The sequence below is a fragment of the Labrus mixtus genome, chromosome 8, assembly GCF_963584025.1.
Source record: "Labrus mixtus chromosome 8, fLabMix1.1, whole genome shotgun sequence".
Taxonomy (NCBI): domain Eukaryota; kingdom Metazoa; phylum Chordata; class Actinopteri; order Labriformes; family Labridae; genus Labrus; species Labrus mixtus.
The window spans coordinates 7247383-7259652 of record NC_083619.1 but is presented as its reverse complement, the minus strand read 5'-3'; the positions used below and the strand labels follow the sequence as shown (position 1 = coordinate 7259652).

At 43.4% G+C, this 12270-nt stretch overlaps 1 protein-coding gene across 2 annotated transcripts in view; it reads right to left on the bottom strand.

Annotated features, from left to right (window-relative positions):
- slc6a9 (solute carrier family 6 member 9) overlaps window positions 1-12270 on the bottom strand; it is an 88194-nt gene that overhangs the window by 45855 nt on the left and 30069 nt on the right. The window contains exon 1 of one of the 2 annotated variants that reach the window (XM_061043991.1): window positions 3162-3449. The exons of the other annotated variant lie outside the window; for it this stretch is intronic. Within the exon in view, the coding sequence (XP_060899974.1) occupies window positions 3162-3203 (42 nt within the window). The 5' untranslated portion in view covers window positions 3204-3449. Of the gene's footprint in view, window positions 1-3161; window positions 3450-12270 lie in introns of those variants that run through there. 2 annotated transcript variants of the gene reach the window in all.

The following is a 12270-nucleotide window of genomic DNA, read 5'->3' as shown; positions in this document are numbered from 1 at the left end:
AACGCAAACCATAGATCAACCTTTCTCTGATTTGGCTTTGGAGTTAGACACATAGAGCGGTGTCGGGATAAAATGTGCTCAAATGTGACAGGTTAAAAAGTAAGAAAGTTAAATAAGAACACTGTAGAATTACTCAAAAATATTCCATTGATTTTGGAATATCTGTTAAATAATGGTCTGAAGATATATTTTTTCCACTGGGTCCCCCTGGGTAGATTAAAATATTTTCAAGCCCCCCCCGTCTCCTGACCATCAACATATATCGATATACTCTTAACACACGGTCAGTCACGCCCTTTGCAAACAAATTCCTATATTTTCAGAAGGTACCTCATAAGAAGCAACTGTGACAATAAACTAAAAGATCCAACAAGCGGCTTTTACAGAGGAAGCGTAACACAGTCACACCTCAACACAGATGATTTACAACTCACTAAAAATAAAATAAAAGATGAAAATCTTCTCTTACGATTTATACTTTGAGTCCTGCGATCATTTGAATGACTTGTCTTGTCGTGTTTTGTGCGACAGATCTTCTCAAGTTTGGGGAGCAGCCGTGAGAACGCCACTCTTACTTCATTTTCAGGGTCCAGCTTTGACCTGCATTTTATATTGATTGGGGCAACTGCAGAAAACGATCTCGCAAATGTCAGATGTGTCAAAAGGAAGAAGTGTGGCTCTCTTCATTCCCCCCCTCCCCCCGTTAAACAAGCAAGGGGCGAGATCTGACTCGTCATAGTCTCTTTTGTTTTAGTAGTTGTGACGTCTGATGTAGCTTTATTGTCAGCTTTATGTTTACCTGGAAGGTCTCTAACACGATTTAGCATGCTTTGTTTGCAGTGCAAAACGTTGTGCGTTGTTTCCATTTAGCCTTGCTTCCCCCCGTCATAACTTCGGGCCCCCAACTTAGGTAACCACTCAAAGCAGTGCAGTATGTAGTGCATGTCTAACGCAATTACCTTTAAAGAAAATCTCTCAATTAATGAACGACATAGTGTTTTCTTCTGAAAGACTTACAATCACAGGAGCGTTGACGCGTGTTCACAGCACGAGTCAACAAACTAAACCCCTTTTTTTCTTACTTGACAAACTCTAACAGAAGAATTTCAGTGTTGATGGTATCTTAAAAGTACAAAACGTACTGACTGGCCTGCAGAGATAAACTGTTTTCCGCTCACATAGTGAGTCTTCTGAGGAGAGTGAAGGAGTCACTTTGGGTGAAATACGAACGGGGATGATGTTTCACTGCAGAATTATTTTGTCTCTGTTTTCACGTTTTTGATAAAAACAAGAGAAGTTGCAAAGTTAAAGGTGTCAAGCTTATTTCAGTCAAGTTCACCATAAACCCTGTTTACGAACTGCAATCAATATCTCTGTAGAGACAGATTACTATTTAGAATTTATGGGCGTTCTTCAAAGACATTTTACGGGGCGCCGGTGGCCAAGTGGTTAGGCTGTAGTCCTCTAAGCCAGGGTTCAAATCCGACTTGTGGCTCCTTTCACGCATGTCATTCCTCACTCTCTCGGTCCCTTGTTTCTGACTCTATCCTCTGTCCTATCTCTACAAAACAGGCAGAAAAAGCCCAAAATAAATCTTGAAAAAAAAAAAGACATCTTTACAAAAAGAAAGACTTCAGTTTGTTGTTGCTGTACTGCAATTGAAGAGAGGATTACAATTAAATTCATCAGAGATTTCTTTGATTGTAGTCAGTAATTAAGGCGACCATTTTGCACCCGTACACATGCAACCACAGAGTGTAATTATGTCCCTGCACAGTCCTGTCAGTCAAACTCCGGGGGAAAAATACGCTGCATTTGTTTACAAAATCGAAAAACAGACAGAGCACAATCTGAGGATTAGCATGTGGACTGTTGCAGAGCGGTGTGTTGTGAATGATGCTTTGGGGAATTGTTCTCTCTCCACAGACACACACACACACACACACACCTGCATGATGTGGTGCTGCCACACCAACTCCCCACACACACATCGCACCTGTGATTCTGGTGCTGACACATGCACACACACACACACCTCTAAATAGCTCCAACCTTCCACCCACAATCCTTCCCCAAATTTTGTGTGGGAGCAATTCAAGCAGCTGTTGTGTTAGCGTTTGCGTTGCGTGCTCATAACTTTAACTTTTGTGCATTATGCTTCTGTGAATGTGTGTTTGTGTTTTTTCGCCGACAGAATATAGCGAGCTGACTCAGCCTTGACAGTAGAAATCGGAAACAGGAGACAAGGACTTGGCTAACAACATAAGCCGGCAGCAAGGTCGGATGCGCACACACACACACACACACACACGTGCAAACAAAGGCACACACACACTTTTTGTCTTCACCTGCCATATTGGAAATAACAGTACATCTTCTCTTGAACAGATCAGAGGATTTAATTGTTTCAAAGTGTTTCAAAGTCAGTCGAGAGTGTAAAAAAAAAAGAGAGCCGAGCAATGGATGTATGTGCCAAAGTGTGCGATTAAAGCCACTTGTGGGGGGAAAGGGGCAGGAGTGGTGGTGGGGGGCGGGGGGCATAAATATCAGCCTTTTCTGGACGCTTCTGCTTTTCCACTCTGTCACTCTCTTTCACACACACGGCGGACCGGCCCACTTCCTTACCAACCCCATCTCTCACAGCGCTGCCCGGACTTCCCACTGCAATTACTTATAAAAACTTTTCAGGGCCGCCACACGTGGTCTGGTTTTTAAAGAGCTGCGTCCCCCTCCTCACGTGGTGCGGGGGGTATTGAGTCGTCACAGACCCCCTGAATGATCACCGAAAAATAAGGCGGCGTAGACAATAGCTCGTCTTGATGAATTCAATTCTTTCAGGAGCCTGTACCGTTGTCCAGGCAGCTCCAGGCAAAACAATCGTTGCTTTGATAGTCCCAAGAAACACACACAGTTGCTCCTAGAAACTTCCACTAACTACTTCCGAATCAGGATCTAAAGATAATATACATCTCACCGGAACTCAGGATACATTCACTTTTTCTCACTCACTGAAACTCTCCCCTCTAACTCTTCCAACGAGATGTTTCCGGTTGCTTGAGCCGGCGTGAAGCACAGCTAATAAAGACCAAAGACATCGGCACACTCGCTCCAAAAAACAAAACAAAAACAGAGAAAAAAACAAAATGACAGCATGAACTGACCTGGTCTGCGGTGGAAGCGGCAATGGTGTTCGAATCGGACATGGTTTGACGCTGTGACCCAGTGGTGCTTCTCTGCTGGCCACTGTAGGCTCCTTCATTCACACCTTGCCTTTCAGTTCCGCAGCGAAAGAGGGGGGAGAAAACACAGTATACCCTCCCTTTTGCCCTGGCTTGATTAATGCCTGAATTACTTTCACCTCATTTCATCTGATGGAGCTCTGCTTCCTCTCCGCCTCTCTTGCTCATTCGGCATGGTAGCCCACTCTCTCTCCCCCTCTAACTCTCCCCCCCTCCCTTCCTTCTGTGATTCCAGCACTGCCTCCCCTCCATCCATCCCTCCCTCCCTCCCCTCCTCTGCACTCTTACTTTTTTACTCACCCCTCCCTCTCTTTCTCCTCTCACTCTTCTACTTTCTCCTTCTACCCCCCTTTTTCTGCCGTATTTCACCATTTCAGGAATATGCGGCCTCCCTTCCTCCTTCCTTTTTTTCCGCTCCCCCCCCCCCTCCCCCCTTCCCAACTCCCACCACTACCCCAAAAAAAAGACACAGGAGAGATCCACAGTCTTTTCCCTCTACCTCCACAATGAATGGCTCGTTGTCACTCCAGCACCTAGGCTGAATACAGAGCAAGTAAGCGGGAGAGAGGAGGGCCGATGGGGGTGTTGGAGATGGAGGGAAGGGACGGGGGGGGGGGGGGGGGGGGGGGGGGGTGCTGAACTTGTAGTTAAGCTGGCCGGAGTAAAACGGGGGGAGGTCTGGAGCACCCATGGGCTATGGCCAAGCTCTCTCTCTCTCTCCTCACTCTTTCTCCCAACAGATTAAAGCTAGGAGACAAAAAAAGTGAGGAGCCCACAAGTGAGGAGCCCGCACGCCTTCCACCGGACCCCCAAACCCCAACCAAACCCCCGCCCCCCCACCTACCCCTTCTTTCTTTCTCTCTCTCTCTCTGTTATTTCTTCCGTTTGTTTTCAGGAGCAGCTGCTGCAACTCTGCAGACCACCAACAACTTCTCTTTCAGCGGCACTTGACTCTTCCAAATCCTCGTCTGTCTCTACACCCTGACATTGCCAATATGCCCCCCCCCCCCCCCCCCAACACACCACCATCGCCCTCTGCCGTGTCACAGTGAGAAGCCGGCCCAGCCAAAGCCCACCTCCTTCGCCCCGTCCACGACATGTTCACAGAGTTACACCCTTTTCAAATTCAGGCGCTTCCCTCCGGAGCCTCTGTTTTGTTGCACACATTGTTGAGCTTGTTTGCCACCATATGGCTAATGGCTCGCCCCAACAAAAAGAGCGAGGAGAAAGCGAGGAAGTGCATGTATGACGGTAAAAGTGCATCCACAATGGGGGGTGTGTGATTTAGAGATCAACAGAAACATCACTCATGCAGAAGAAGGAGACGCCGTCTTTCAACGTGTCACTCAGCGTCAACTCTCTGACGGGGTGTTGTGCGACTAATGTCAAAAGTTGACAAGCAATTGGCGCCGGGCCTAACGGGTGTTTGATAGCCGCGGACAATGACCACTGACGGTTGAGTGGAGGCCCTCCAGTTATGTTCAACATGAGACGAGCAACTCAGACAGGATGCTATTCATTGGTCTATCAATTCAGAGGATTAGAATCACACAAGGGATCCAATAAATGGATCATTACCATATACCCGCCCTATTCAGAGGGCTGAGAGGAAGCACTGAGGGCAGAGAGAACAAGTGCTCGGGACAAATAGTCACACATGTTGACATATTTATCACAGACAAACCATTGTTTGAGAGCCACTACACATTCTCTAAAGCTGTTGTGTTCCTCCTTTACAGCTGTTGATAACTCTTAAACATCATGTTGATCTCAGTTTGTTTACCCGCCTTGTTTGGGCATAAAGATATAATTAGGAATAATATAAAAAAGAGTGGCTCTGCAAAGAACAGCTTGAGTTTGTGCCCTAAGAGCACTGAAGCACTGACTTTATCTACCTACAAGTTGATCATTCAATGCTCAAATGTATCTTTTAATGAGTCCCTATAACAACATCACACATCTGTATTGACCTGTACCATCAATTAGAATTATTTTTCTAGTTTAAATAATCTGAGACCGCTGATGCTGTTGTCTGATGTTTAATGTCAGTACAGGCTGTAATAATGGAGCTATGTTACAGGTAGTCTCTTTGGTTGTGACACCATGCAAGATGAAAACAGGCTCTGTGGTCTTCATCTTTGGATAGTTTTTTTAAAAGCTCAAGAAGAATGTGAACGTGATTCCTCAACATATTAAAGGTGGCTAGTTATTGGTTTAAACGACAAAGTCAACTTACCCATTGCTGTTCTTTGTGCCAAAATGGACCCATGTATGTTATTACAGTCACTTTATTGGTCGGTGATGACCTCACACTTTTTCTTCAAACAGTGACGTAAAACCGAAAGCTTCTTTTGACAGTAACAGCCTGCTGTGTGCTTGCGGTATGTGTATATGTTAGTAGGTTCCTGAATATTAGTGGTGGGGAAAAAATTGATTCATGTAAAAATCGAGATTCTTATCTTCTGAGGTTTTTAAATTGATTCATAACTTCCAAAAACCTGCTAAGTGCTAAGGCTAGCTCTTTAACTCGTTAGAATACCAAATGGAGCAGCAAGACATTGAGTCAGTCTCACAGATGACTGGAGTAGATCCTGAAGTATGTACTAATTAAAAAATAGACTTTGACTCATGAATCCAGAATCGTTTTGAATCAAAAATAGATTCTCAATGGAATCGTGACCCCAACAAATTGAAATTGAATCGAATGGTGAGACACCCAAAGATTCCCAGCCCTACAGAATATGTGCTTCATCTGAGTGTACTTGCCAATTATACATTTTTACATAATGTGTTGTTAGGAGAATTAGTGGCAGCCTTGCTGGATGTGTTTTTTTAGTGTTCATGCACTTCAGTCTTTGAAAGAATATTATTTTGATAATCTTATGAAAGAGGAACCTTTTGTGATGTGACATCATAAAAGTTTCTCCTCAGTTACTTAATGTGCTATTAAAATGCTACACAATACAACGAGTGTTGGTTGATTATTTGTTCCAACCAGGATCAAACCACTTCTTACTGGCGCAGCCTCAGAATGTTGTCTTTTGTCTTTTTTCTGTCTTGTTCTGCCTTGCCACAAAACCAATCGCCCTTCAGCACAAATAAACTTGAAGTTGAGTTGAGAAGGGTCTGTTGGCCTCAGATTAGGTCAAATCAAATGACAAGCTTAACAACCCCACCCACCCACACTTTTACACTCAACCCAACTAGAATCATGCAGGAATCAAGTGGATGGAGGATCAGTGAAAAGTCAGTATGAATGTGGTGGGGACAAACAGATCCTAAAGTAAATGCTTGTTGTGGCTGCAGCTAGCTGTTTGTAGAAGAGGAACAACTTATTTGGTTAACTAATTGCCCTATTACGTGAGGTCATTTAACACTAATTAGAAAAGCACAGATGCTTCTGCTGATAAGAACACCGGCTTGTTAAAATCCTCACTTGTCCTGAGCTTGCTGTAAAAATGACCTGTAAGGGAGAATAACAATGTGCACACTGAGGAGTTTCACTGCATTAGAAAAGGCACAGGATGCCTGTCCATGTAGCTGACACCAAGGGCCTGAACTGTTCTCACACATCACTACTAAAGAACATCTCCACGTCCGCCCACTGCATATGAGCAAGTCTTTATTGCACACATAAGGGTGCTTATTAAGTGCTGGAGGACGTTAATGAATCATGTACTCATGTCTGAGGGATGAGTCTGCTTCAGTTTGGGTCTACAGCTAAAACGAACAACTACTTATGGCTCATAAAGACCACATCAATCTTATCATAGCTTTTTATGGCACAGCAATAGCCAGTTCCACAGATTATTCAAGGTGAGAACATTATGCCTTCAATAACACACAATTCAAAGAGCAACATTAGCCCTTCTCAGATTTAATTTTCATGACAGCGCTTTATTTAAGCTCATCTCTTCTTGCATTCATATTGATTCAGCGATGGCATAATATTGGTGTCTTAATCTTTGACGTGTATAGAAACAGCTGGAGCTCCACATACACACCCAGACATGCGCACACAACGATGTTCATCCCCGCTGGCTCCGCCAATCCCGCCTTGCCACTGTGACTTCTCTGTTGCTTGCTCTGAAGACAGAACAGAGGGGTGATCACTTCATCCCACCATTTCACCTCTGTGACACTCACAGTAAAGGCCAGATGTCACAGGGGTGCAAATATGGCACCTTGAACGGGCAGTCTGAATAGAGCTATTGTTCCAATCTACGCCATCAGAGGAATTCTGTGGGCTGTGATAGATCTTCCATCAGTAACGCCCTGAAGAGGAGGAAGTTTAGCTAACCTGCAATCTGTTAAGGTGTGCAAAATGAGTTGGTAAAAACGTGTATTGGAGCTTCACAGGTGATGAGACGGTTTTATGGTTGGAAAAGGGAAGTGAGTATCTTAAAGATAGCACTGTCACTTTCCCATGCATAAATTGAAGACACGCTGCAACATCGAAGTCCAAAAATAATGCTTAGGTGAAAGTGCAAAAAGCTGCAGTTCCTTGTGTGGCCACTGGAGACTGGATGCAAGAGGGAGTCAGTCCCCATTCAGCACCATAGTGCAAAGCCCGACTTTACAGTAGACTTAAACATGTCTGTGACAAATCTGTTAAACTGGTTCATAATGTAGACTGTGTAGGTCTGATTATTTTTAAGTTTGAACACCCCTCACTGCTCTCCAGTGCCAGCCCCCTTTCATTTATGTTCACTTCTAGTTCCAGAAAACCAACATGGTGGTAGCCATGTACAGAGGTACTGCTTGTCAACAGGCAAGGCAGGCAGCTGCTTGGGGTCCCAGGCCAGTAGGGGGCCTCTGAGGGCTCACAAACTTCAAACCACAGCAGTGGCTCAAAATGTGCAAATTTAGCATTTGACAGTAGGAAACCAGCACTTGTGGCTCTGACAACCCAATTTTTAGATGAAAGTCTACAAAGAAAAATGAAGAGATATTATCCGTGTATAGGAGAGAAAAAAGAAACAGGAAACAAGAGGAGTAGGCGTCGGGACACTGGCACACATGATGGTGACCAACGCTGGTTGGAGGCCCCCCCAATTAATTTGTGCCTATAGGGCCCCCACAGAATCTAGAGTCACCACTGGCCATGTGTAGTCAAACTCAAGGGTTCAGGAGGACAGTGGACAAACCAATGGGTGCTGTCAATGACGGCTATGCATCATCATTTTGCCCCTGGATGACCAGTGCGTAGTGTAAGAGCACTCATCCTAGCAGCAATAGAAAGGCTAAAGTCATAAACTGATGTAGTGACAGATGTTTTCTCAATAAATGAACTGTTTTGTCTGACTCAGAAAATGCAGGTGTCCACTGTATTTTTGAGAATTTTGCTTCAAAAGCTGACTAAATCCATGAATTTATTGAGAACTGGTTTCCAAATGAAGTCTAGAGATCAACTTATTTTCAGCCGAAGACCCTCTCCCTAATTCAAATGTCAACATGTGACCAGAAAGTGAGTTTGGGTGCAAGCAGCTTTGCATGTTAACAAGCCAACGTCAACGGACAAGAGCAGAAAGACAAACAATCAGAAGGGCACGGAGCAAAACACTGATAAGGTCAGGATGGATTCCTCAAGGCTTTCCTGTCAACTTCCGCTCACATGCCAACATCTATTATGGCAAATCGGAGGCCAAACACAACTATTGATCCTAAAGTCCATCACTAAACATACCAAAACACATCCAAAAACAGAGCAACAGATAGTGACTTTCAACAACGTTCAAAGGGAGAGAAGTAAAAAAGAAAGTAAGGTTCGGGAGGTTTCCTTATTTCAATTCCCTTTAAAGCCCCCTCTAGCTCTGACAATCCAAAATCCTCACTGATGAGCGTAACAAATGTGCAGTAATTTGAAGATTAATGTAACCTGGCTCTTGGACTTACTTACTCAGCTTTTTAAATTGGAGTTTTAAATCAAGCAGGTAATAAACTGTTCCTGCAGCATGATTTCAGACACATCCTGCTGTTAGGACGCAGCAGGTAGGAGTTTAGCCATGAAGGTGGATGAGGGAGATGGATGACATGGCAAAACTGCAGCCAAATAAAGTATCATCGACCACAAATGGATGCCTCCTGACGTGAGGACACTCAGGGTAGTAACAGCTTTAAGTAACAATGAGACCATGTCCTCATATGTAAACAGTTCACACATCTTTGATTCATATCATGTTGACAGGAGTAAATCCTTTGCCTTCAGCAGAGTATCAATGTGTAACTGTCCTCATGGCATCTGAGCCTGGATGTCAGAGGTTGTTTGTTTGGGTGGAGTGAAGTACATTTCAATGAGGTGTAATGAAAGGGGTTTACTTCAGGAACAAACCAACAGTCAGCCTGGAAGATAGTTGAAAATAACTGTTTTCTAATGGGCCACTGCTGACATGACACATATGGTGCAATTACAAAAAAATATATGTTGCCTTACCTTCAAAATAAAAGCACAGGAAACAACTGAGTGTGACACAGCATGAAAAGCTGAGTCTGACGCGCGTCATTAATAATTATTATCAAAAATATGTAAAAAAACAAAAAACAAAAAGAAAAACCAAACAAACAAAGAAGAAATAATAAAGCACTGTCTTTGACATCTGCAGAAATATTTAGGGTCCAAGCACTGATACAAGAGCAAGATCCCTACTCCAATAAATTGGATATTTGGTGGCTTTAACATGCACTAAAGCTCACCAAACTTCAAGCCTGGCCAAAATATAGGTTTGATAATGGGTCCCCCACATGAGTGTGGCAAAATGGCTCAATAGCGCCCCCTTGAAAATTAAAGGGGTCTCCCTAAAGGTTACTAGTGACATGTATGAAAGTTGGGGCATATGTGGCTTGATTAGCTCAACATAGGATACCTTAAATCTAACAGTAGGGCTGCCATCTTGAATTCATTAGTAAAAGTTGTAGTCTATTGGCTATTTTCCAGGGGTACGACTTGGATTAACTCTTCCTACTCGATCCATCTCAAACTTGGTGAACAGCTAAACAAGACCCAACCCATAAAAAGTTATCAATTTATGTATAAAACTCAAAAGGCATGGCCTCAAATGTCTAACATGAAACAGAAAGTTAAATATAAATCTGCTGGACACACTCCTATCTGATCCAAATGTAACATGCATGTTGTGCAAAAGTGTCTACCTGAAAACATCCTTCTGCAAATATTCTATTATGGCCTACACATAGCACCGCCTAGTGACAACAGGAATTGTCATGTTGTTAGTCTTAAGCAGTAAAATTCATTGGTGGTTGAACAGATCAAATTTGCTCTGAAACCCTTAAGACCTTGGTCTTGCTCTGCAGGGAAATAAGTGAGGCTATTTTGGAGGGCGTGACCTAAAGTGCTTTCATGTTCACCTTTGCCTGAAGTATCTTACAATCTGAAAAGAACAGACTGCTGATGGATCAGTCTGTAAAGTTTGATAGGTACAAAGAGAGTGGGGTGGGGATGGTGGAGGAAAGTAAGAAAACAGTGACAGGAAGATGCACAGCTCAGACATAAAGACATGAATCAGAAGAGAGAAACTAATCTCCTGTACTTTGAATTCTTTTCATTTCATCGCCTCCTTCATGTGATTCTGTCACTTTTCAAAGCACTCTTATCTGCATGGACAAATGAATTCAAAATATCACTGCATGCTCATGAAAGATAAATCTCTAACAGGCCTTTTCTTTTGACTTGAGAAAGTTTTGTGTCCAAAAGGCCAAACAAGCACAATGAATATTGAGTGAGGAGTTCAGAACTGTACAAAGTGTTGTTGCAAATTAGATTTTCTGTCGCCCAGTGTTTATTTGTGTCATTTAACCACAGTTTGAGAGTGAACCCTGTAGGGATGAGTGGGACTGTCCATCTGTCTTAGGCCGGCGAGATTTGTTGTCCCTTGTTCTCAACGAGTACAAACTGGAACAAGCACAATCTGACTAATAATTAATTCTGCTGTTTAAATAAATAAGAATTTATCCTAATATATATTTTAAAAAAAATAATGTACCCTAGCCTGACAAATATTAACAATTTACAAGATAAGCTTTTGACAATTGTCCAAATCAGTTTGGACTGTGTAACACGTCAAACAAACATGTGGCTTGCGTAACTTATAGCTTGCTTTGAAGCGAACACACACACACACACACACACACACACACACACACACACACACACACACACACACACACACACACACACACACACACACACACACACACACACACACACACACACACACACACACACACACACACACACACACACACACACACACACACACACACACACACACACACACACACACACACACACACACACACACACACACACACACACACACACACACACACACACACACACACACACACACACACACACACACACACACACACACACACACACACACACACACACACACACACACACACACACACACACACACACACACACACACACACACACACACACACACCAGGAGAAAGGCGGAAAACAAAGGAGCAAACTCCAAATTCTCTGAGGTCAAGCAAACACACATTACAGTGAGAACCTTCGGGCTGGAGATCATTGCCTGAACTGAAAGAGTGGAAAACACCATGAGTGGCCCTCATAGTAAAGAAGTGCATCCTGAGGGGAGAGTGCCACTTTTCTGCTGTCGTCTATGAATATGTATTTTATGCATACTTGTTCTCCGACAGCAGCACCCTAATCTAGAGCCATTTTTGTTATGTGTCAAACAGCGGTGTATAGACCAAAGCTACAGCCCTTAATGGGCATGGCCATGAGGCCATGAGGTGTGATAAATGAATAATGGCATATATGCTCTAACTTGTGCCTTGCTACCGTTTCATCATGTTTCACAGTTCTAGTTCCTGCTGTCTCTCCTGAATCCACAAACAATCCAAATAACACAAAAGCTTTTTTTCCACAAGGTCTTTGTCAACCACATACTATAAAGGAATGGACATAACCTCTAGTTTCAAACGTTAAATCAATGAATTACTGCCTTAAACCTGCATTCTGTCTACTGTCCAGCAG